Raw genomic sequence first — 22,934 nt, 5'->3', positions numbered from 1 at the left:
CATTAAAATAAATTCCATTTAGTCCAAATTTCGTTAATTTAACGTGACCCTTTAATTCAATTTGGTTTGATTTAAAATCCCTGATGACCGTACATAACCCCAGTAAAATCCCACTGAAATTTTATGTCGGAGTCGCCGATTCACCGGATCATCCTCCCAAGTCAGCCGGGTCTTATGACCGTAATTTACTTCATTCCAAATTATTAATAAAAATCAGCTAACGTAATTTAATTTTTGATCCCTATTTCTAGCCAACAACTTCTATGACTAAGCTTCTTTTCTTCAGGAGTGCAATAGCTATAGATATATATATATACATTTCTGTGACTTATCATATAAACAGAAATCAGCCAAACAAATCTAGTAAATAATTTTACAACATCAGCCATCAACAATCTTTTCCTTCCAAATAATTCCCTTTTGGATTTGCTGCAATCTATACTCCTAAAATTACTCTTTTTTTTTTAATTTTTAAATATTTGGATTACTGAGCTATGAAATGTAAAAGCAATCCCTTTTAAGGCACACATATTTACCAATCTTACAGCATCATTCTATTGTTACTAATGGTGGAAGCTGAAGCAATCGTATCATAACACAATCACGTTGAAGGACACTGCACGGCTTCATTCCATCTGTCTTAACCCATTCTCTTTCAGATGTCCGGCGAAATCTCGTTGCGACACATTCAGATGCCTCTAAAGATGATTCCCAATGTATGAATCACGATCAAGATGTTTGATTCTCTGCAAAAGGGAGATGAACATTGTTCAAAAGGCAGTGCAAAAGTGGAAAGAATGACATTCAATACCCATACTCATATCCTCCGATGTCAAAGTGAGGATATTAGGGGAATCTATGACCCATTCCATGACGATGATTTTCCCCTATTACTCAAGAGGGACTACAGCATGTAATGATCGTGATCTACTTATTCTGGTAATGAAACAAAAGCCCCCATATGTATATATATATATATATATATATATATAACTGTGATACTAATTTATTACTTAGAACCACAAAAACAGAAAGAAAATAGACTACATGGCAAAAGACTTATTCCTGAGCCCCTAATCAATTGTGTTCATCCAACCACTGGTGTCCCTTCTGAAAAGGAAACCTCAGATTTCTATGGCCTGGGAATCTTAAAATTCAGGCCCACTGGATGATATATTGGCTTTTTTTCTGTTTTTCCTCCAACCAAAAAATGCATATGCAATATTCTAACACCTTAAAAAAACTTACAAGGAGAAATTGACCTATAAGAATGGCTTAAAGATCAATTCACCCCTATATTTGTTGGAGAAGTTCAATTTAGTCCATTTTTAACTTTTTGTCCAATTTAGCCAAGAAGTTTCAATTTAAACTTAATTTAGCCCAAAAAATAAAGAATTTGAGCTCCTTGATTTTTTATTTAAATTAAGAAATAAAGAAATATAGCCCAAAAAATCAAGAAATTTAGGTCATAAATTTTAATTTTTGGGCTAAATTGAGCTTAAATTGAAAATTCTAGGTTAATTTGGACAAAAAGTTGAAAATAAGCTAAATTGAACTTCCCTAACGAGTACAGGGGTGAAATTGAACATTTTGCCTAATAATATATACTCTACCCAAATACCATGGAAAGGTGAAGCAAGATTGATAACTACCAATCACTTTGAGCCCAATTATACATTTTGAAATTAGCCCATCTATACTAATGAATCCATATCAGATATGCTTTGACCAGATGAATTATTTTTCATGGGAGAAAGGGATGTAAATAAGATTGCGTCTGAATCCAAGCTAGGTAACAGGATTCTCCTGATGTTCAATTTACAATATATAATGAATTGTCATGCAGTTGGGATAAAGGCTTAATTGAGTTGAGTTTTCAATGAAGTGTCATGCAGTGCCAGCCACATTATAAAAGAACTTACCTTCTCCAAATTGCTGTTCAAACCGAGCAACAATGTGCTTCCCGTAAGTATATTTCTTCAGAGCATGCACATGTGTTTTTATGCGATTAAGCAACATTTCTCGCTGTGTATCAGTACATGTATCAAGAATCTTCTGGACAACATAATTTGCAAACTGGTCCTTCATCATTACCTAGCACATAGAAACCAGACAAAAAAAATTTAAAAAGTAAAATGTCGGCCTCAAAAATGAATAATACTAAATAGAGACAAAGTTGACTCAGTTATTAAGATAAATCATTGCACTTAAAATTGTGCTCCTTATTGGACACAAGCAGAATAAATAAACATCATTGGGGGCGCAAAGCTAAGGTTTTCAAACCTGGCCCAATCATCAAACTGGAGAATTCAAAGGGCCGAGTGTCAAGGGTTCAACAGGGACTAAATTAAATATATATATATATTTTTTATGCTAAATTAAATATAATATATATTTAAGAGTTAAGTGTACGCATATACATGTATATATCAAATAGTAAATTAGTATTAAAAGTTAAAACCAAATCAAATTATATTAAATATTCTTTTGACGATTAATTTGCATTTCCTTATAACAATAATAAAAGGAATAGTTAAAGTTTAGCTTGGAGAACAAGAAGTATATTTAACACAAATAAAAATAGTATGCATTCCTCGTATGCACATTATCATTTTAGAAATTAAAGTTTAGTCTTTTAAATTGAAAAATAAATAATGAAAATGAAATATATAAACACTTCTGGTAGGAGTATCGCAACTTCCTTTGCAGCCTAAACGGCTCTCCCCAACTTGTGAAGATGTTATATCTCCCCGTTTGACTTGCTTTTCTAGCCTGAACTACAACCAGGTAGACCAGTTCACAGGTTTCCCAGCCAGTTTGTGGTTTCTTGCAGGTTTCTGGGTAAAAGACTTTAAAATTTGAACTGAACCAGACACTAGCCTGATTCCCAATTACCCAGTCCAACCAGCCAGGCCAATCCAATTCTGGAAACCATTATTGAAGCAATTGAAAGCTGGAAGTTGACGATATCTTGGCATATTAATAAATGTTTCTTTAAAGCTTATATACAATTTATTTTCAATCAAAGAAGAAAATAAAAAGTAGTACAGACTTAGTTTCTCTTAACAAAGCACCAAACCTCATCAGATCTAAAACTTGAACACAGGATTATCGAGGCACTAAAAGAGTTCCTTCTTATAGTAACTGGAGAGAGAGAGAGCATAAATGATAATCTAGCCACACTCGCTCAAATGCTCAACAGTAGAATTATTATCCACGGGTCACAAAGCAGCAGATATATTAACACAACTCGGTACATCATACGAGGTATCTATGAGATAGCACAAAGAAGCATTTAAAATATTATTAGAACTCATAGAGTGAAGTGCCTATTTTCTAGGTAATTTTTATAGTCCATCCCTGAACTTTGCCCCATGTTTCACTTCTGTACCTTAACTTCAATTTGTTACTAAAAAATTCTTAAATTTTAATTTTGTTTTTTTGAAAAAAACCCTCCAACTTGCAATAGCGGATTTTCAAATTAAAAAATCCCTTTAAACTATGGTATGACGCCTACAAATGTAGTTTTAGCACTTTTCAATTATGGAAAAATCCTCCTCCTTTACAGGAAAGGGATCGTTGTGATGGCATTGGTATTCTTGTTATAAGTCCATATGATAGTTGAAATAACCAGTACTTTTTTAGTTTGAGAGGAAAGAGGATAAAAAAGTAATTTTATTGGTTTTTTTTTTACCTGAAAACCCGCTGTAACAGGTTCTAGTGATTTTTGCCAAACAAAATTAAAATTCAGGGGATTTTTTAATACAAATTAAAGTTAAGGAACGAAAGTGAAACATAGGAGAAAGTTTAGGGATGAGCTATAAAAATTACCCCTATTTTTCTGTTAGTGTTGTCCCTTGTACCGTGAAAGAACTTTGACTGAATTTAGAATTACTGGTAAAGAGAAAGCTATCACTGCTCTCTTCTTGCTATATAAAGCAAACTTATGAAGCATAATTTATTTATAAATTATAGGTGCCTTTTATATTTACTTGGTTTCATACACAGTAAAATTACTTTGTTATGGAAAATAAAGTGATTTAACATAACTATACAGCTAATCTCATGAAATTTTCATAGAATAATTATTTTTTCTGTATAGTAGTTAATTACGAAAAATTTATTAACTTGATGGAAAAAAAAAATAAAGTTTCCTCACAGGAAAAAAAAAACATATAATATTTAAAAAAAAAAAAATCTAATACATAATATTTAATAAATCCTAAATCTGTTCCTATAACTTTTTTAATAAAATTTGCTACATATAATAGTATGCCTTTGGCTAGTGAATTTATAGATTATTCCAAAAATTAAAAAAATATATATATTTATTCACAAAACCCTTCAAAAAGTGACTACAGCAACATAGATGATCTGATTAAGAATTTAAGCCATATTAGAAAAGCTTTGTTTGACTTACCAATAAATTATCATTACCCTCATTCTGCCCAAGAATTTCCTCAATTATTAGCTCCCGTTCAGTGGCACCACCATACTCCAAACATTTCTCAACAACATTAGATGCAAATTTATGTTGGCTCAGTTGTACAACATGCCCTGACAACTTGCTAATAATTTGGCATCTTTCTTGAGATTTTCCTCTCTCCAACACATGCTGTTAAACATACAAGTTTTAAAATTAGTATCCAACAAATGAAACATTGAATTCTCATTAAGAAATGCAGTCATTGCAGTAAATTACATTCCAACATCATCTAGCCAGAAGATTATTCATCAAACATACCTAAAACAAAATTGGATTCTACATTAAACAAGGCGATCATAGCAGTAAACTACATCCTAAATATCAACTAGCCAGAAACTTATTTATCAAATCATACCTAAAACACAAGAATGCTTAATTGCTTATTGGAGCCCTTAGAAATGCCTTTAGAAGGCAACCATACATGCCAAGCATATTCGAGTTGTCAACAAACCAAATCACCAACTAAATAGCATGGACTTGGTGATGGCACAAAGGCAGTAATGCACTTATGATCAGGTTGGTAATGCAACATCATGCTTCTTGTTGACAAGGTATAAATCTAGATCCAACTCTATATATAAACAGTAACCTCACCTGAACATGTAACCTGTTAATTCCCATCACTTTCTACCTTTTTATAAGGGGAGAAAAAAAATACGAAGCACATGAAAATCAAGTAACTTAATGCAAAAATAATAGAAAACACCTTCAAATGTTAATAATAAGTCTTGTATAGCAACATATTATCTTAATTTCCATCACCATAACAAACTAATGCTATATGTTCTCATGTTGCATACGCTAGGTTTTGAAAGGAAAGAACTAAGCATCCAATTTAATTCAATTAGTTAAATATAAAGAAATATTATAATCCATGAACTCAATTTCAATTATAATCTGTATCCATTAATTTATTTCCTAATACATAATTAATCTAATAATAACACTTACCAATTAACACATCTATTTAACTTAATCACAATGTTTTTCATGGCAATTCATCATTATTTAACCTTCCAGAATTCCATATCAAAATTTTGATTAACACAATATTGTGACGAATAAATTATTACTAAGTAATGCACATATTTTGCTAAGAAAATGCCAATTACAACATTTTATTTCTTCAAAAGTACCAAAAAAAAAATTGGCAAAATCTGGATTAGTTAATGTAATCCACATGAAAGTTTCAAGCAGATTCAATTAAAATGATACTAAGAGCAATAACAGGAAATTGAGTGAGAAAAAGAGACTACAATGAAAGATATTAAAATGGTCGGGACAATTTTCAATACAATATACTTGGAAACTTAAAGAAATTTAAGAATATAGAAGATGCAAAAACAGGGCAAATCTTTAAAAGGTAATTTGTACCTAACTTTAATTGATTTTATTTTTGATAAGAAAACCTACAAATATTGTAACTAAACATGCTATACTCAACTCAACTCAAATCAACTCAACTCAACTAAGCCTTTATCCCAAAAATTTGAGGTCGGCTATATGGATTCGCTTTCTCCACTCTAAACGATTTTGGGTTAAATCCTCAGAAATTTGTAATGCTTCTAGGTCATGTTGTACTACTCTCCTCCAAGTCAATTTAGGTCTACCCCTTTTTTTCTTTCTATCCTCTAACCTAATGCGCTCTACTTGTCTAACTGGAGCCTCCGTATGTTTACGCTTCACATTACCAAACCACCTCAATCTCCCTTCTCTCAACTTATCCTCAATTGGTACCACTCCTACCTTTTCTCTAATACTCTCATTACGGACTTTATCTAGTCTAGTATGGCCACTCATCCACCTTAACATTCTCATCTCTGCAACTCTTATCTTAGACGCATACAACTCTTTCAATGCCCAACACTCACTACCATATAACATAGTCGGTCGTATGGCTGTACGGTAAAATTTTTCTTTCAACTTATTGGGAATCTTGCGATCACATAAAACTCCAGTGGCACATCTCCACTTCAACCATCCGGCTTTAATCCTATGACTAACATCCTCCTCACATGCTATAAAAAGAAAAAAGACGATGACTAACCAAATAAAAGGAACAATGTACGACATAATTGAAGTTAATCAAAGCTGAGTTCTTGATGAAGTATTTACGAATAGCCTTCAAAAGAATCCTAAACAAAAAGAGGTTGACAAATTCAAGTCTATTCCAAAAATGATCCCCCTGCTTGGAGACAGAAAATGGTTGGTTATGTGTACATCATTATTTCCTTTCATGAGGCTTAAACCTTCCTCCTATACCACAACACTTCGAGTTGGGTAAATTTCTATTTCTTAGAAAATGATTACATTATTTAAGGCAAATTCCTCTACTTCACTTTTTTTTTTCCTTCCTTTAATTCTTTCATTCTTTTTTCCCTGGGGAAGCAGGATTCCCCCACAAGCCACCCAGTAATTGTTCTTTTCAAGCTTAGGTATAAGCTCATTATATGATGTATGAGCACCATGCCAGTAACATAACAAGATGGATTGAAATGTTACTAAGTTTGCAAGGGATGAAACTGAAGAATAGTTCTTATAGAATGCATTTACATTACCCATAACAGTATTTTTGGAGTTATAATTGGAGAAAAATTCCTGGTGACACGGCACAAGATAAAAACTGACCTGAGTCACATAATTGCCATACTGATCCTGAGCAAGTTCACAGACAGAATCCAAAATCTCATCAACTATAAACTGACATTGCAGCTCATCTGTACAGCGCTCTAGAACTCTCTACAATAAATCATAGACATCTAAGTTTAATAGCCTATTTTCACAGATAACCAAAGGAGATATAAGGAAAATGTGCACAGTGCTGCCAACACAATAATATACCTGTATGACACGGCAACCATAAGGATGCATAGAAAGTGCTGCAACATGACTACGAAATGCAGAAATTATGAAGCCAATTTTCTCTGTTGGAATGCTCTCAATACACTTCTGTATCACATGATTGCCATTTTGATCACGTACACAACGCATAACATGTCCATCCAGTTCAAGAACAAGTTGTGATTTCTGATCAAGCTCAATTACTTCCAATGCCTAAACCACAATAATATCAAAATAAATCTCAAATTTATATATAAATTATAGTTCCAGACAGGAAAGCTAACATTCAGTTCAGTAAGAGATCTGACAAGCAAAAACAATAAATAAAAATGCGTTTAAGCATTATTCTGGTAGGTTTTCTACAACATTCATTAACTGCCTGATACTAGCAAAAATCATCTTTTACTGACAGCTGCAACATTCTGTTGTCCAGAGTGATCGTATTAGTGACTTCACACTTCCAATTGGCAAATTGCTTTTGCTCTTCACAAGTAGGCACAGCCTATGAAGGTTTTGACCTATACAGTTCAAAGCTGATCAATTTCGTCTAATAAAAAGATTAGATAAAGCTGCAAATTCTTTCTAAACCATGCACAAATAATGCAAGCAGTCAGACCAAAAACAAAGTTTGAATGCTTCGGTCTCTAAGCCAATCATTTAACAACAAAAACCCCCAATTAAAGAATATGAGGGTTACCACAAAAAACAACACAGGACCACCACCACCCAAAAGAAAAGAATAGAACACTGCAATCATGCACAACAAATCAGAGAAAATGGAAGAAAAAAAAAAAAAGTTTTTGCAAGTCTACTAACAAAAAAGAGAACCAAACTTTAACCTGGAACATGGAATAACACGAATATTTACAGAAACCGCAACCTACATACCAGCTGGTTAATAAGTACTAATATTTGCAACAAAAAGATCACCAAAAGATCCACACCGCACAAATAGCCAGGAGTACAGTATGATTATGACAAACAGGGCACATATACCATTGGGAAACTTGGTAGCTGCAAAATCCCAACTATACATTCAAAAGTGTCTATCTTCTTCTACAATAAATGGTGAAAAAATTTCTAGTCCAAAAAACTATTCCTATCCTCAATCTATCCCCTTCACTTATATACACCCAGTTAGAATGCCAATACATATGGAAATCACTAAATGAGATGAAGAATACCACAGCAACAACTCTGAGCACGAAAAGAACCATACCTAAAAGCACTCTTACTGAATAATTCACAACAAAAGACCACCAGAAAAAAAAAAAAAAAAAAAACTTTACAGATCAAGAATCATTGAACTTCTAAAGCTCAAGGATAGGGCTCTCTCTACCCTCATGGAGCAAACAGTTTTATATATTCCATGCAATTTTCAGGACCAAAATGACAGCCCACTAGCATTTAGCATATATGTTGAGTGATCAACACATCAAATACTAGCATCTGTAATTTATTTTCTTCTTTTTTTTGGGTCTCATAATGTGTGAAAAATAAGCCCTTTTTTTTTTAATCCAACATTACCATTACTAAAACTTCACTAGAGCTTCTCTTTCACTAGTACAGAAAAAGTATGAAAAGAGAAATTGGAAACATGTATTGTAACTTTAATAAGCTTCTGGAAAACTCACAAGAGACAAAAGTACTATCATTTCTTTGTGCATGCATGTCTCCGTTGTTTGTGTGTAAGAAAGCAAGAGAGACAGGATGGTTTCTTGGACTAATCCACATAACCATCCAAATGACACATTATGGTTATCTTGGACATCCTAATATTCTATTTTCAAGTAGCAAACTAGCAACAAAAGCAGAAAACAGTTTGGAGCATTTCATGTAAACCAAAACTAAAGCTTAATCTATTTTTTAAGCCCTAATGCATAGTAGGGTTCCGTTTGAATTTGTATTTAGATTTTTACTTTTAGACTTGTATATAAATAGTGATTATAATTTTTAACACAAATTATTTCAAAGATTATTTCTTTTAATTTTTTATAATTTTTTATTTAGACCATCAACCCTTATTTGTTACTTTTTTCTCAGTTTTTTTAAATAATCTAGCATTATTACCCATTACTATAAAAATATGATTTTCTTAAAAATGACTGCTTACAATAAGCAATTTCTTTGACTATATTTTCACGAGATATAGAAGATTATTATGATGGTTAAAATTGTATTCAAAGTTGATACGAGTCCTTTTGAAAATTTTGTAAAACAATTCAAGATAAAGGTGTCTGACTCTGTACAGTTTAATCCAATTATGAGACCGTCTTCGATTCCATTATCTTAACACTTTGTAATACGGTTCCCTTAGTGTGTGATACTCACAGCATTGCAAGGGTCAGGAAGGATCCATAAATTTGTATGCTGTCAAAAACAACAGAAGAAAATTTCCTGGACAACCACCCAAAACCCATCAACACAAATCCTAATCCAAGAAAATTACCCAGCAAGGGCAAAACAATAATACTTCACCATAGATAACCAATGTTACAAAAACAGGGTAAAATCAAAGCCCTTGTCATTTGGTACCACATTGATCATTGATCAGAAGCAAAAGAACCTAATTAGCGCCCCTATCCTGCCAAAACAAAGACAGACAGAGGATGCCATTTCCTACTAAAAGTGCAAAGAATGACTGATGACATGGCTTTTTGAGAAATTTGGCCTGCACTTTATGTTCCAATAACCCTACATGCATGCAAATGAGAAGTTCAAATAACAGCAATAAAACCGATCCTATAATATTAAGTAGAAGAACCTTGTTGAGTTATAAATAGAATTAAGTCTAGAGTCTTATTTCCATTTCCAGTTGTGTAATGGACTTTTCGTGCTTGCATCAAGGGCACCTTTTATATTCCTTGACATTTAGAGCTGCTATGGAAGCATAACTTACAAAATTACTGCCTCTCCATCACTGCTATCCTTTTCCTTTTTTTTTTTTTTTTTTTTTAATTTACTCAACATTCTTCCTTCCCTTATTTCCCCAAGCTTCCCTTCCCTCATCTCCTGTTCTCCCCTCCTCTTTTAGTTCCCCACTAGTCAATTCCACATATAAGTACAGAAAAGTTAAATCATCACCTCCACATTAGAAATGCAAGCCAACTCATATCATATGTGATGCAGAACAAAGGGAAAGAACCAAGAAGAAGGAGAAATCAAAGATCAATCCTTGAAAGAGAGAACTAATTCTCAAGATATTATTGATCTTATAAAAATTGTCATAACAAAGCTTCCCTAATAACAATAGAAACCCTAGGTCTTATTTATAGAATTAAGAATCCCAATCATATTAGGATTTTAGAACCCTAATTCAATCCTAATTAGGAATACTTAAAAAAACCAAAATTAACTAGGAAATAATAAAATTCCTAAATAATAGGCCTAATAAGAATAAAATTTCTAAAAAATAGAACTCTTAAATTTTCTAAATTTACATGGCATATAATTCCTAAATTGCATTAGAATTGTATTAGGGACATATCTTCCTATTCTACATTATTCTCCCGTAGTTGGAAAAAACTCGTCCTCAAGCCTTGAAGTGCGAGAAACTCAGAAACTGCATTAGGAAAACGATCAACTCTTCATTATTATATAGTGGCAACAAACTTGAAATCAAGCACTTCATGCTTTCCTTTGCATCTCTAAAAGGATCTGGACAAATAAAATAAGCTTATTAACCGTTAAAAGGCTCTTCAGATTATTAGGAATAACTTGATTTTCTTCAATCTCTATTGAAGTTTCCATAGAGTGATCTTCTTTGTTCTGCTATTTTTTCCTCCTCAGGCATTGCTTGTGCATTTTCATCAACTTCTTGCTCTAGAATAGGTTCTTCAACATGTGAATGTTCAAGACTCAAATCTTCAGGTTCTTCATGTTGCTCCTCTTCAATTTCATCTTCAACCTCAAGTTGCTTTTCAAATTCAAGCTTCTCTTGTTGTTGGCTTGCTTTTTCAAGACTTTTTGCCTTAATATTTTCAATACTTTTTACTGTATCAAACTGTTCTCTCAATTAGAACAAATGTGTTTCTTTCCATGCTTCAAATTCTTCTAGTTCTTTATCCTTAACTTTTGATAAACCTGTTGATCATGATACTCATTCTTACATTCTTCAAGTGATTTCTCCTATATTATAAGATTAGTTGAATATTTTGATACTCGTCAAATAAACCACAAGGAGCATAGTTAAGACCTCCATACAAATCGATCAAATAACACACTTCATCAAGTTGTTCATAATAATCATCAATTTTATCTTGTATTCTTTGAATTGTATCCCATAACTCATCTTGTACCTTAGTATCATCAATATCATCTTGTAATCTTTTAATTCATATTAAGATTTCAAATTTAAGAAGCATACCTTATTGAAGAAAACTGAAATTTTAGCAATTTAGGAGTCATTTTCATAAAAAAAAATTGAATTCAGCAGATTCCTTGACTTGACCCAATGGATTTTTGCAGTTGGGAAGTTGGATAGCAGTTCCGACTACAAAGATGGGCAGATTGGCCACTGGAGAAGGGCTGGGGAGGGTCAGATGGACGGAAAATCTGAAATTCTAGCGGGTTGATATTCGGGTAGAAATCCAATCCGATCAAATCTGGAGTTCAAGCCATTTTCTAGCGACTGGAATGGCACCTTTGGACTCGCCACAGGCCGACAAGTATTTTGGCAGTGGTGTGGGGTTGTTCTGATTGTCGAACGGTGGTTGGTGAAGGAGAAGGCAATTGGTACTCCTTGGTTTGTTGATCGGTACTGCTTGATTCCTTTCGGAGACTCTGTTTATGGTTTTGTAAATTTTTTTTTTAAACAGTAACTAAGGAATTTCGAGGTGAGGAAGATAACAGTAGAAGGTTTGAATGTTTGCGGATGCTTTAGAGTGAAATTGGGCTCTGATATCAAAATTGATGTAAAACAAACAAAGAAGAATAAAGAACTAAGAGAAATCAAGGACCAATCCTTTAAAGAGAGAACTAACTATCAAGATATTATCGATCTCATAAAAATTATCCTAACAAACCTTCTCTAATAACAATAGAAATCCTAGCTCTTATTTATAGAATTATGAGTCCCAATCACATTAGGATTTTAGAACCCTAATTCAATCCTTATTAGGAATACTAAATTAAACCAAAATAAAATAAGAAATGATAAAATTCCGAAATAATAGATCTAATAAGAATAAAATTTCTAAAGAATAAAACTCTTAAATTTCCTAATTTTATATGGAATATAATTCTTAAATTGTTATAGGTATATCATCTTCCTATTATGTATTAATATGACTACATAGAATATACGTCAGAAGGATTTGGCTTTTATTCAATCTAAATCGTATTACTATAATTCCCACACATGACATCTCATGTTCCAGAGGTACCATAATCATAACTGTTACAGTTGCTTACTACCGCCTAAATTTCTCCTCCCCTCTCTCTCTCTCTCTCTCTCTCTCTCTCTCTCTCACTCACTTTTGTTCCTGTACTGAATTCTAATAATAGAAAATGCCATGGAGTTAGCAGCCTGTTTTAATAAACAAAATGCACCTCAATCTAAAAATAAGAGATAAAGGATGCCTTTTAAAGGGAAAGAAACAGAACTTATAGAACATTTTAGAGTCAAAAGTCCTGCTTGAATGGATGGCTACTAAGAATCAGCTTTGCTAATTTAGGCTCACAAGATTAATCCAAAGGTGAAACCACCAAAACAGCAAAACCACAAAAGTCCCATATACAGTCCATGTGTTGATAATTGATATAGAAACACCTCATACTGGTAACTGCAGATGCCTACATAGTAACCCAGACTAAATTAAATTTCAACACTATTGTGAATAATCATTTAAAAATATGACCAGAATCTGAAATTTTCTGGACATATGATGGCAAATACTCTTTATCATATTCAGCTGGATGAGATTTACATCATAGTATAGTCAATAGTGTGAATGGTTAATTGCCCCCCAGTCCCCACAATGTTCATACTTTCTCCTAACCTAGGAAAAGGTGTACATAATCCAAAAAATCTAACAGTGCTAAATTTCATAGGTACCCACTTACAATTCCAACCCAACCAGTACACTGACAACAATTGAAAGAAATATAAAATTTCTTTTCTTCGCAGCAAATAATGGTAAGTACATAGAATGGTGAAAACTGCTACAAGAAATATCTCCAAAACTCTAATCCAGAATCATTGCTAATTTTTTTTTTTTTTTAAAAAAAGAAACATAAAAAAGGCCAAGTAGAGAAACTATGCAAATGGTCAAGGATGGACAGGAAATGAAAATCACTAAAGAAAATTAAATAAAACACATGGCGACACCAATGCAATATAGATACAAGGCAAGATTGACCATACCTTCTGGATTACACGGCAACCATACATCTGCAGACTTAGAGGCAAAATCTGACCAGTAAGCTGATTAGCAAGTTCCTTTCTTTGTTCAGGGCTTCCATACTCAAAAAACTAGGAGTAAACAAAAGAGACGAAAATTAACACAATTAGCATAGCCAGCAGACTGGGTGGGTAAACCTTAAACAAAAGAAACGTATATTTCAAACGCACACCTTCTGGATGACATAATTGCCAAAAACATCAGTCATTAATTTGGGAGCAAATGGAAGAACTTCCTTAAATACAGATGCCTTTTCTTCAGGACTACAAGTCTCTAACTTCTGCTGAATAAATCGACTCCCATGTTGATCAGCACTGAAGTTTAAAAGTCTCCATCACTTGACTTTCCAACACAAAGAAATAAAACAAAGGAAATAAAACACAATGAGAACTTACCTAAATTCAACAATATTCCCAGCAATATCAGATAGCTCAAATCTGCGACCTTTGCCAGATTTCAACTCCTCAATAAAATTATATATTTTTGTGTCATTAAAACTTTCTGATCCTCTTTGACCTTGCCATCCAGAATATGCAGCTGCATATCTACCAGTCCCTGGTGGGAACCTCAGCTCATTTCTCACTCCAGAACTCCCCGTTCCCCCAACAGGGGATGCTGGCAAAACTGGACTAGCAAGTGGGGATGATGGGTACTGCATCAATATACCCATGTTTGATGGGCTCTCAATATAATGACTAATTATCCCCCCTCTACCTTGGTACAGGTCATTCACACCACTGATCTGGTGATGCAATTTCTTCTCATCTGAGCCAGCAGTAACTTCAGATCCTTTCTTTGTGTCAGGAGCACTATTTTGGCTCCCAATAAACCCAATTCCAGAAGCCAGAGGATCAAATTGACCAGAAATATTATACGCAGGTCCATAAACCTGCTGATAGTATCGTGAATGTGCAGGATCAGTAAAAGGAGTTTGTGTTGGGTATCCAAGCTGTCCATAAAATTTGTTCCAATGTTGCATATCAGTTCCATGAGCAATGCTCCCTCCAGTTGAAGTCCCAGGCATGCGGGCACCAAAGTTTGGACTAGCAGGCCCATCGAAAACCATTGGAATAGCACCATGAGGAGGATATCCAGCAACAAATGGAGGAACAGCAGCTGAACTCAAAGCATATCCTCCCACACCATATTGCGGAGAATATAATCCAGGAGGCTGTAGATTAGAGTAAAATGGGTTTGGAGAAGTCATGTAAGCTGCAGCAGATGCATAAAGAGGAGGCGTAAACCCAGATGATTGCAGTACTGGCTGCACCTCTGCCGAGAACTTTGAAGGGCCACGTAGAAACTGATCCATGCCAATGTATGTGGAATTTAGTCCTTGAGAACTCATTTGAGACTTGACACTTTGAACTTGAAATGAGTTGTTCTGTTGTTGTTGTACTTGATGTTGCAGTACATTACCCTGGTAGCTGTGTTGCATTTGCTGCTGATATTTTTGGTCTTTGGAAACTGGAAGGCTAGATATATTAAGATCTCTCATTCCAGATTCAATGATGATAGAATCTGCAATTCTTAAATTTCCTTTACGAAGTGTTTGTAAGGGTTTTGTGGTTCCTGTACATTTAAGAGGGGATAAGCTAGAAACAGGAGCAGTTGAGGGATCAGCATTCAAAGATAAGCCAACCCTATCTGCGCCTAGAGTTGATGCCACAGCATTTGATGTACCAACAGGTGGATTATGCAAAGAACTGGAAGCCACATCATGATCGGCTGCTTCATCTGTTGTTCCAGAACTTAAGGAGTGAGACTGATTATGTACAGGTGAAGTGCAAGGGTAATCTTCCTGAAATAATTATGAATTTTTTAGTCATGCAATTGGAAAAGAACACATATATAAGCAATGGGCGATAAATTTTAAGTCAACTGTGGAATTTCCACCCGAAATTTATCCAGGCAAAGTAACATCTTGTCAGAGAAATAGACACAGTTCAATGAATGAAATCATCAGCAAATTCCCTACCTCAATTAAATCAACCAAGCTTCTGGATTGGCCTACCAATGAAGAGGTGTCCTCTCCAGACCAAAACCCATTTGTCCGGTCAACCAAATCATCAAAGGGTTGATGGGATGAGTGATCATCTTCATACTCTTCCTTGTGCGTAGAAAGGGTAACTTGTGAGAAATGCAGGGAATTGTCACCACTGTCATCTATTGAAGTCAGCCCCCAATTATTTCCAAATCTACCAACATCGCATCTCATATGTCGATTCTCCCTAGCAATGGGAGGTGTAGGAAGTCTGGGGTTTGGGTTCACATCGGAATCATAAAAAGCCAAATATGATTGCTTCTCTGACTCAGAGTTTTGAAGAGCATTACTTAAATTCTCCAAGTTAGAGCTCTGCTGGCAAATGAGGTTATTTATGGCTAGAAATGAACCTTCCATGCTGGGAGGCGCACTACCACTTCGATTGGGGGCTGTGTCTCTCCCATTGCCACGGAACTTTTGACCCTTCCTGAGCAATCCTAGGTCCTCCATAGCCATGTTAGGAGTTGACGGTGCAAAAGTTGCAGCCTCACTGTGGGAGGGCATTCTAAGCGGGCTCTCAGTTGCCATATTACTAAAATATTGTTATGCCCTCTATCTAATCCTAATCAGCGAGTAACAGAATATCCCACATAGTCCCCCTGAAAGTAAGCCATCAATTTATCATTATTCTTAAAGCAAAATGACAAGAAAAAAGGGGGAATTGAAAGAGAGAAAAAGTATACACTTAAAAGAAATAGTTAGAAACGACAAAATAAAATCAACAGAATAAGATCCAAGTCTACAGCATCAATAACCGAAACCCAATCCTATTAGGAGTCATATGGAATATTTACACAAAGAACCACTAACAGTGAGTTGTTCTCAATCAAAATATGCTAATAGAGAACTGGATTGTTTGTTTCAGAGACAGGTAGCTAGTAGTTCAACAAAAATTCAAGAAAAGCATAAACTATATATCTCCATGTGTGCGCACCCTTAGCTAACAAACCTGACCCTATGCATATTAACAAGAGAAACAGGCAAATTTGTGACAAATGGATGCAGTGAGACTTCTTGGAGTATAGAATTAAGAAATTTCAAGTTCAGGGCACAAAAATAAATGAAAATGTGCTCTTAAAGTCAAAGAAACGATATCAAGCAAATGAGCAAATAAAACAGCTGGAAATAATCAACAAGAGTCTACAAAATTTGACCTTTGGTTTGGTTGATGAGAGAAGGCAAGCAAATGAAGGAAAACAAAAACTTCCAACCTACAGTAACCAACACTCCCACTCTACACAGTTCAAATGAGTTACTCCTTTTTTCCCAAAATCAGGCATAAAAGCTGCAAACTTTCCTTTTCTCTTATCACTAATTTCCCAGGAACCAATCAGGGCATGCTAATCGACCTATACAGCATAAACAAAAGCCTAAACAGAATCACAGTCATCCTCAAACATTCAAATAGACATACAGTTAGAACAATAAAAAATAACAACCCAGTTGAAGGGAACATAAACGGAAGCAAATAAACAAATAAATAACAACCCATGAAAGATATTACACAGGTTCCACAGAAAGCACGAAGCACAGAGGTAGAGAAGAAGTAAAGACAAGAACTTGACTATTGAAAACCCTAACGAAACAGTGAAGATTCTCTTACCTAGCAAGTGATGAGGAAGATTCACTGTTGAGAACCCTAGATTCTTTCTAGAGAGAGAGACGTATACAGACACAGAGCGTTTTGCTGCGCCGAGAGAGGGAGAGAGATTAGCTCTAGAATGATGAGTTTAGTTTGAGTCAGGGGATTTTAAAAATATTTGTTGGTTTGAATAGGAAAAGTGCTATTGCCAGTCAATGTTTTTGCTATTTCAGGCTGGTTTGAGACGGACATGTGGCAAAAGTGGCTGTGGAAAAAAGCAGGACGCACCTTATAAAACGAGTTTAATAAAATATATTATATAATAAATATAAAATATATTTACTTTTAGGCTCTATTTATTTTAGAATGATATTTTTTTTATATTTAAAATTTTTAAAAAATAAATTAATAAAAAATATTTTTGATTAAAAAAATTAAATTATTTTTATAAAAATTAATTTTTTTAAAAAATAATTTTTATTTTTTAAATTAAAATAATAATTAAATAATATTTTTACATATAAATTATTTTCTAAGAAATGAATAAAGTCTTAAATATAAAGTGTAAATCAAGTAATTATTTTATTAATAAAATAAAAATATTATGAACTTAATTATTTCAAATTGAAAGTATAATAAATAATATTTTAATTATTTTTATTAAAATTAATATTAATTAAAAAAAAATTAGATGAATAAACAATTTATATATATAATTAAAAGTAATTTTTAATAAGTAAATGCATTATTGTGGCCACGTGCCACTCTACCATTAGATACTGCAATTGTTTTTTAGATTTTTTTTAAGAAGGATATCTTTTCTATTTTCCTTCTTTAAACTTATATATATTATTTAATAGTTATAGTAATTAGATAATGATTTTTAATTGAACTTGTATAAAAATTATGAATATAAGGCTATGCTTGTTTCGTGAAAAATATTTCTTGAAAAATATTTTTTATATTTTTTGATATTTATGAGCACTCATAAAAATTAGTCAACGGAAAAAATTTTCTGATCAAAAGAAAATTGAGTCATTTTTAAGAAAAATGAATTTTATATATAAAATAAATAAATATTATTAATTTAATATTACAACTAAACAACAAAAAATAATTTTTATAGAAAATATTTTTAAAAAAAATATTTTTTAAATATAAGTCATTTTTTGTAAAACAAACGAAGTTTAATTCTGAATAAAATTTTTAATCATTCCTTTTTTTAATAGTATCGTTAAATGTAATGAAATTGATATATTTATAATTTTTTTAAATGTGTAAAAAATATGTGAGTATTTTTATTGATTCTATAATGACATCAAAAAATTCAAAAGAATTTCGATAAAAACAATTTTTAAAAACCAATAACTAAAAAACTAAATATAGTTTTCGGCTTTTAAAAAATAAAAAACTTACAATGATATTAAACATACCGTAAATTGTTTTATTTTGAAATATAAGAATTAATTTATAGGTTTTACCGAAACTCAAGAATGAAATTGTATTTTACCCTTAACTTTTCTCATTTAGTTTTGCTTTTGTGTCCAATGTTAAAAGTTTGGACTTTATTGTCGAAGAGTAGAATGTTTAATCATAATCATGAAATAATGTAAACGTTTAGAATTTATTGTCCAATTGAATTAATAAAAGTTATATGTAATTTCTATTTTAATATCAAATTTTGAATAATTTAAAAAGTAATTGATATTTGATTATTGAAAAGTTGGAGTCAATAACAAATTTATCAATATAAAAATTAAAAAAAAAGTTATGTTAATTGTTATATTATAATATCAATTCTCAATTTAAGTGTGCTTGAACATTGCATTCTATTGAATATATTTGCTCCTTTAGGTATCAAATTGTTTGAAAAGAAAATCAATTACAATAAAGTTTTGTCATCAGCCAATCAATATGATGTTCAATCATCACCCAAGCAAGTAATTGTCAATGATAGGGCTATGCACAATCTTGGGGTCTTGAATTGAATTGATAAGAGCTATACTTAACCTATTTTAATATTTTTGGTTCAATTATAGTTATTTACTTGAAGCTGAATTGAAATTGAATTTATATCTATATTTTCTATGATTTTTTAGATGTATTATATACTTTTAATAAAATTATATATAATTTATATATGTATGTATAATTATGAACTAAATATAACTATCTATCTTTTTTAATAATTTTAGTAATAAATACATTAAATTATCTTATAGTTCTAAATTATAAGTGTATTATTATACTATATATGCTTAATTCATAATTATATTTGTATCTTATAGTTAATGATTACATAATTAATAAATAGCTAAAAGGCCTATTATATGATATAATTGTACTATTATTTTATATAATATGCTTAATACTAAATTATACATACACCTTATAGTTAAATATTATATAATTTAAAAGTAGCTAAAATATGTATTATAGATATATTTTTTATTAATAACCCACTTCAAAACTTAATGCTAATTCAAGCATGACTTTTTATAGAAATAATTGCATAAATTTATTTTAAGAATCGAACCGAAATTATACCAAACTAAATCGGAATTAAGAATCATACGGAACCGAAACGAGAACTGCACACCCCTGTTGATGATGATTGAAAACTTGTAATCTAGAACTATGACCTAATATAATGTTCTATCTAGGCATGTACATGGGTCAGTTTAGATAGGTTTAATGTATTTTGCTAAACCAAATTGAAAAAGTCGATTTTGATAGTATTCAAATCGAAATCAATAAATTAAATTATAAAACTACATATGTTCAATTTTCACATTAGTTGGGTTGAGTTCGATTTAGACAGTTTTTACTTGTTTTAATACTTTTTAGACTTTTATGATTTAACTCTAATTAAATTTTTTTTCATATACATCTTATCATACATTAATTAAAAATAAAATATTAACTTAAGATGTATTATTCAGTAAAAATAAATAAGAATTAAAAATGAAATAAAGTTATTCACGTATTTCTTACATATATATATATATATATATAGTTTGGGTTCAGTTTGAGTTCGGTTGTCAAACCGAAACCCAAACCGAAAATTCAATTTATAATTATTTTCAAATCATAACTAATATTTAAATATGTGAAACTACTAATTTTGATTTGGATTTATTCGGGTTGGTCAGATTGATCGGTTTGGCAGTTTCTCTGTATGCCCCTTGTTCTATCCACCAAACATGAGGGGTTGGGTTCATAAAGTTTACTTCATCCATGTCAAACAAGAGAACATAAGTTCACTTAAATGGAAAAGGGAGTAGAAAACGTAAATTTATTGTGTTTTGGTTTGATGAATTTTAGAGTTGACTATAGTCTAGCAAAATATATTGTATATTATTTATATTGTTATCTTTTTATAGCAAGACATAATGGAATGACTTATGATGCTTTTGTATATGATGGTTTTACCACTTGACATATGAGAAAGAGGTTGCAAGATCATATTGGAGATTATAATAATGATAATAACAAATGATAATTCGCTTTGTCAAGATTTGATAAACCAAGTTTAAGATATTGCAATGTCTTTTTTTGAAGGCCAATTGGATGAAAAATATTAAAAATTTACGTCAATTTATATTTATATCCATAATTCTTAATTTTGTATGAAATACCCTAACCTTTAAGATTTCTCACAATTATAGCCAGATGAGTTAAAATGAATTTGAAAAGTTAATAGTAAATTATAATATAGTACTTAAAGTTTTATTTAATTAACAAAATAGTCTATTGATTAAATTTTATATTTAAAAAGAAGGTCAAATGGCAGAATAAATCTAAACATTTACGTGTATTGCTCATTTTATAAAAAAACTTCTACTTTGAACCATTTCTCTCTCTCTCTCTCTCTCCATACCCCATTTCAAAGCTTCAGTACCTGATATTGTGTCTTATCAAGCCAACATAAATTCATTCTGTGAATTTTTATCGCTCGTTGCTCTCTCTCTCTCAATCGATATACCCTATTTTAAAGCTTTAGTACCTGATATTGTGTCTTATCAAGCCAACATAAATTCATTCTCTGAATTTTTATCACTTGGTGCTAATGATTCTGAGGCCAGGCCATGCCAGGCCAAGCTTTCAGGTCCTTAATAGCTTCTAATTATTTTTTCTAATTATAACCTATGATCATTCTACAATGTAAAGTGTTTTTACTTTCTACTGTCCATTTTGCTTTGTTTATTATTTTTTAATTCTTTTTTCTTGTCTCTAGCGTATCTCATATACTAACCAGATGTTTAAATTAACCTTTTTTAATAAAATTGAAGAAGTTATGCATTAGTTTTAATTGAATTAGGTTAGTAATGTAAAGTCAATTTGGGCTTTGCCATTGAGCCAAATTCAATGATGAGTGTGTATCTTGTCAAATTCTGATAATTTCTATCATCTTTAAAACTTTTTGAAATATAAAATAGAAAAATATATGCAATGCCCTTTGTTTGGTTCATGAAACTTTAATTTTAAAATTTTAAAATATACAATAATTATATATGAAATAAATAAAATCTTTTTCTCCTTTCCTTTTACACTTTCTCCAGCTTTCTCTGTTCACAAACAACCCTCTTTATTATCAATTTATTAATCTTGATAATAAATATGAAACAAAACAAAAGCTTGCAGCAAACCCTTCTCTCATTTGCAAACCAAAGTACACAACCATGGATGTACACAATCTCAAATTGCCCTTACATCAAGAATCTTTCTCTGCAATTATCATCTAGTTAATATTTTTGTTTACCTTACTTTTTACATTAAAATACATAGTAAATACCAATTTCAATTTCACAAAGTTCAATCCTAATATGCGAGAGCACATATACAAAGTATCAGACTGGTGTGTGTGTATATATATATATATATATATATATATATATATAGAGAGAGAGAGAGAGAGAGAGAGAGAGAGAGAGAGAGAGAGAGAGAGAGAGAGAGAGAGAAATCACATTTAAAAAAAAAATTATCCAAAATTAAAAGTTTTTGATAAAATGAGCGATACACATAAATATTTGGATTTATTATGCCATTTGGCCTTCTTTTTAAACATAAAATTATATATATATATATATATATATATATATATATATATAGAGAGAGAGAGAGAGAGAGAGAGAGAGAGAGAGAGAGAGAGAGAGAGAGAGAGAGAGAGAGAAATCACATTTAAAAAAAAAATTATCCAAAATTAAAAGTTTTTGATAAAATGAGCGATACACATAAATATTTGGATTTATTATGCCATTTGGCCTTCTTTTTAAACATAAAATTTAATCAATGGGCTGTTTTCTTAATCAAATAAAATTTTAGGTACTGTATTATAATTTTCTATTAACTTTTCACATTCAATTTAACCTTTTTAGCTACATTTGTGACAATATTAAATGTTAGGCTATTTCATACAAAATTAAAACTTATAGATATAAATGTGAGTTGACATAAATGTTTAGAATTTCTCATCCAATTGCCTTTTCTAAACAATTGGAACAAGTAAAGGTTAGGTGCTATTGTATATTGAATGTATTAATTGTTTGTCATTGCTATCTTTTGATACAAGGATTGGCT

The 22,934-nt window shown here is 31.7% G+C and overlaps 1 protein-coding gene across 1 annotated transcript; it reads right to left on the bottom strand.

The window, feature by feature from the left end:
- Window positions 1–336: 336 nt before the first annotated feature.
- Window positions 337–17,532, bottom strand: LOC110650730 (pumilio homolog 6, chloroplastic). Its single transcript, XM_021805843.2, has 10 exons — window positions 17,376–17,532; window positions 15,707–16,371; window positions 14,124–15,529; window positions 13,901–14,042; window positions 13,692–13,799; window positions 7,328–7,540; window positions 7,115–7,225; window positions 4,421–4,615; window positions 1,923–2,094; window positions 337–746 (listed from the first exon to the last, which is right to left on the bottom strand). The coding sequence occupies exons 2-10, from the start codon at window positions 16,298–16,300 to the stop codon at window positions 730–732; spliced, it is 2,958 nt and encodes a 985-aa protein (XP_021661535.2). The 5' UTR covers window positions 16,301–16,371; window positions 17,376–17,532; the 3' UTR covers window positions 337–729.
- Window positions 17,533–22,934: the final 5,402 nt, after the last annotated feature.

The sequence above is a fragment of the Hevea brasiliensis genome, chromosome 17 (assembly GCF_030052815.1).
Source record: "Hevea brasiliensis isolate MT/VB/25A 57/8 chromosome 17, ASM3005281v1, whole genome shotgun sequence".
NCBI lineage: Eukaryota > Viridiplantae > Streptophyta > Magnoliopsida > Malpighiales > Euphorbiaceae > Hevea > Hevea brasiliensis.
This window is presented reverse-complemented; position numbering and strand designations above follow the sequence as displayed.